The sequence below is a fragment of the Triticum aestivum genome, chromosome 6D, assembly GCF_018294505.1.
Source record: "Triticum aestivum cultivar Chinese Spring chromosome 6D, IWGSC CS RefSeq v2.1, whole genome shotgun sequence".
Classification (NCBI taxonomy): Eukaryota; Viridiplantae; Streptophyta; class Magnoliopsida; order Poales; family Poaceae; genus Triticum; species Triticum aestivum.
In genome coordinates, this window is record NC_057811.1 from 185,540,132 (window position 1) to 185,543,718 (window position 3,587).

Genomic DNA, 3,587 nt, shown 5'->3' on the forward strand with positions numbered 1-3,587 from the left:
GTGGAACGTGCCATACCATGACCATGTGCACAGAGTCACGTTGAACATACAATGTCTCCACGGTACGCATATATTGCGTCCAATGGCTAGGTCTAATTAATACTACCATGGATAAACAATAACAAAAAACCTGAAAATGAGCAAATTCTGGTATATTACTCCCACAGGCGTCTGATTGCCGTGACTCTTGGAACCACCGGACGACGTTCCAACTGCTTTGATCGGTTGAATTTTTGCAAGACAAAAAAATGATCGAATTCCTTCTTCCGCATTCACTTATCTCTTCTTCCTCGCTCGTTCCTTGTCTTCCGCCCAGAACCCCCACTCACCCCTCTTTGCAGCCATGGACGACGGGAAACAAACAACGAGGACCCACCACATGACTGCTCATGGCACAACTGTGTTGGAGATGGTATACACCAACAAGCCAGGGACTGTGGAGCGAATCATCGCAAGCATTGGCTCCAGGAGAAGTACAAGTTTGTGGGTCCCGTAAGAGTAGCTATAGGTGAAGGGTCCGTCGTCGTGCAACTCACCATGAGCGAGCATGGCTCGTGTACCACTATAGCAATGTCCCCGTGTGCCACTACAGCAGGTCGGAGCAGTGTTGAAGTTTCTAATTACTCTCGGACTTGTGGCTTTAGGTAGTGTGCTAGTACCATCAGGTTGGAAATGAAATCTGGGGTGTTATATTAGGTGTCTGCATTTAGACAGTCAACACATTTTCTCTTCAGTGAAGTGGCTACCGCGACGGATTACTTGTGACCAAATCCAGTTTTCCGCAGCTTTACCCTGAGAGAAGTTTCAACTTGGCCTAGAGAAGTCTAAAGACTAGGACTACTCAAGTCAGAGCTGCCTAAAAGAATGTAATGACAGGTACTACAAAAAACGTGTGTCTAGGCCACGGGCATTGTTGTCTTTCTCATGGACTTAAAAGTGATAAGATTTCTGCAAAACCACAACCAGAAATAATACTATGACAATAAAGAGCTAAACAAATTCAGATTAGATTTAGGAAAACAGATAGTAATATTAGCAATGTTATGTAGTGCGGGCCTCAACAACTCTGAAAATTGCACAATCCAAAGCTAACATGTCCACATTGTAATTAAATGCTTTCCCCTGTCTTTCTGCACAATCAAGATAATACAATTGGATTTCAAAGGAACACAAGAGCTGGCGGAATAAACAAAAGGATGGAACCAACCACTCGACGAATGGCAGCATTTCGAGTACATTAACTTGGGGAAGAGCCTCACTTGGGGAACAGTGGGGAAAATGCTCTTGCACTCTAATGTACTACCAAGCATTTGTAACTAAACAACTTACAATTACACTTAAGCTGGAACTTGAAGTATTGGATCAGCAGGGAATTCCTCATATCCACTTATGCCAGTAATTCTTAACCTCGTATTTGGCTGTCAAAGAACAGAAAATTATAAGAACTCATATTGTTTTGGAGTTGGGAATGTCAAAAACTAAGTCAGTTCTTATGACTATGCTAGTATATTTCCACCTTCAATGGGACACAAACTAGACATACTTACCTGTCTGTGACCAGCTTTCCTCTGGTACTTCTTCTTCTTCTTGAACTTGAAAACAATCACTTTATCGTCCAGTCCCTATTGAACAAATAATGGGGAGAAACCAGTGTAAGCTAATTTTGTATATTCATTATTAATCTCACATCATGCATAAGGCATACCTGTTCTTCAACAATTGCATGAACAGCAGCATTGGTCACCACTGGCATGCCAATATAAGCTTTGTCTCTAGTTGACACCAGTAGTACCTTGTTCAAAATGATCTGTGCATCAAACATTATATGGGAGTTATCTCAAAGATACAAAAGCATGCCAAGGATCCATATGAATGTGTGCGGTTGCATGCTAATTCCATATTTTCATGGACTAAGTAAACTAAATGAACAAACACGTAATGTATGAGTTACTTCCGTAACCATGTGTGCATAGTCACATCAAGACCAATGAGCGAACCTAAGAACAAGTACCAAAATGAGAGACCTTTTATAAGAACAACAACGCAGTAAGGTAATTCTCCAAAGGATTTTATTTTCTCATCCAAACATGCTGGAGGAAACCATGCAACATGGCAAAAGCATTACCCAAAGTCTTACAAACAGTCAGACATCAACTTGGGAGTCCTAAAAAAAATTATGTATAAAAGGACAAGCACTAAACCTGATCATTGACATTGGCGTCTTTCAGCCTCTGTGTGTATATGTACCGACCTGGCATCACAATGTATTGTCTGGACCCAATCTGCACAACAGAAAATTATAGTCAAAATAATTTCCTCATTAATCACAATACCTATAGGAAGTAGAGAAAACATAAACTCTCCAACGACGCATCTTTGCAGATTCAGCATTTTTTTAAAGTGCACCCAGATAATTCATTGTAATACTAATGTTAAATAGTTCCAATTTTCTTTCTAACACTGCAGCATGCACATCCTAGTGAGAAGTGTGCACATTTCTCTTACTCCATTGTTTCCGGTTTAAAACGCTTGCACGTATTTTCAGATCTTTTTGACCTGTGAAATACAACTTATATTATATCATATATATGCCACTACAAGCATACCATTAGAAACTTCTCACGAATACGAATTCAATGTTATATCTTTTTGTGGCATATAACTCGCATTTCTTTGGTGAATTTGACAATCTAGAAAAAACTCGTGGGTCTTATAAACCCGAAAAGAGGGAGTAGTATTCATGAATCATGATACAGCCTAACCATCTCTGGTGCAGCACTGCAGTCCCAACGAAACCTGGAATCTTTAATTCACCACAAGACATATATAAAGCTCAAGTGGTATTTAAATCACGGATACTATTTACGAAACAGCAGCTAACGAAGCCCAAAGAAGGCCCTAGTAATTTCCAGTTTATCTTGACCAAACTGCAACTTTGGATGCTAGTGAGTGAACGTGCGAGCTAACCCACCATGACAACGGCGAAGATGTCGGCGTCCTTCCCCGCGCCAGCAGCAGCCAGCTGCACCTCAACAGGCTCCGGAACCGCGGCATCCTCTACCACCTCCTCCGCCTCGGCTTCCACCGGAGCGGGCGCCTCCTCGGCGGCGGCGAAGATGCGCCAGTTGCGGGGCGCGGACGCGGTGACGGAGAGAGAAGTGCTCGCAGGGAGGAAGGCGGCGGTGTGGAGGAGTGGGGTTCTCGAGGGGAGGAGGCGGAGAGGGAGCGTGGCGGTGGCCATGGACGGGGCGCGGGACGATGGCGAGGGGGAACGACGGATACTGGACTGGAGGGTTTTCGGACGAAGAGGGGAGTGGGATAATATTGTGGATAGGAAGAAATCGCGTGCTCGGATACCAACGGCTGGCATATTTTTCTTTTTCTTTTACTCACACGCTCATACTCCTTCTATTCCTAAATATAAGACTTTTTAAAGATTCGACTATGGATTACATACGAATGTATATAGACATATTTTAAAGTGTAGATTCACTAATTTCACTCTGTATGTAGAATATAGTGTAATCTTTAAAAGGTCTTATATTTAGGAACGGAGGGAATACATTTTTTTTGAACTTAACAAAAAA

At 42.4% G+C, this 3,587-nt stretch overlaps 1 protein-coding gene across 1 annotated transcript; it reads right to left on the minus strand.

The window, feature by feature from the left end:
- Nucleotides 1-1,073: 1,073 nt before the first annotated feature.
- On the minus strand, nucleotides 1,074-3,347 carry LOC123144416 (50S ribosomal protein L21, chloroplastic). The gene is made up of 5 exons (XM_044563551.1): nucleotides 2,972-3,347; nucleotides 2,202-2,282; nucleotides 1,706-1,807; nucleotides 1,548-1,622; nucleotides 1,074-1,418 (listed from the first exon to the last, which is right to left on the minus strand). Exons 1-5 carry the CDS (start codon nucleotides 3,239-3,241, stop codon nucleotides 1,338-1,340), a joined length of 609 nt encoding a protein of 202 aa, XP_044419486.1. The 5' UTR covers nucleotides 3,242-3,347; the 3' UTR covers nucleotides 1,074-1,337.
- Between the last annotated feature and the right edge of the window lie 240 nt (nucleotides 3,348-3,587).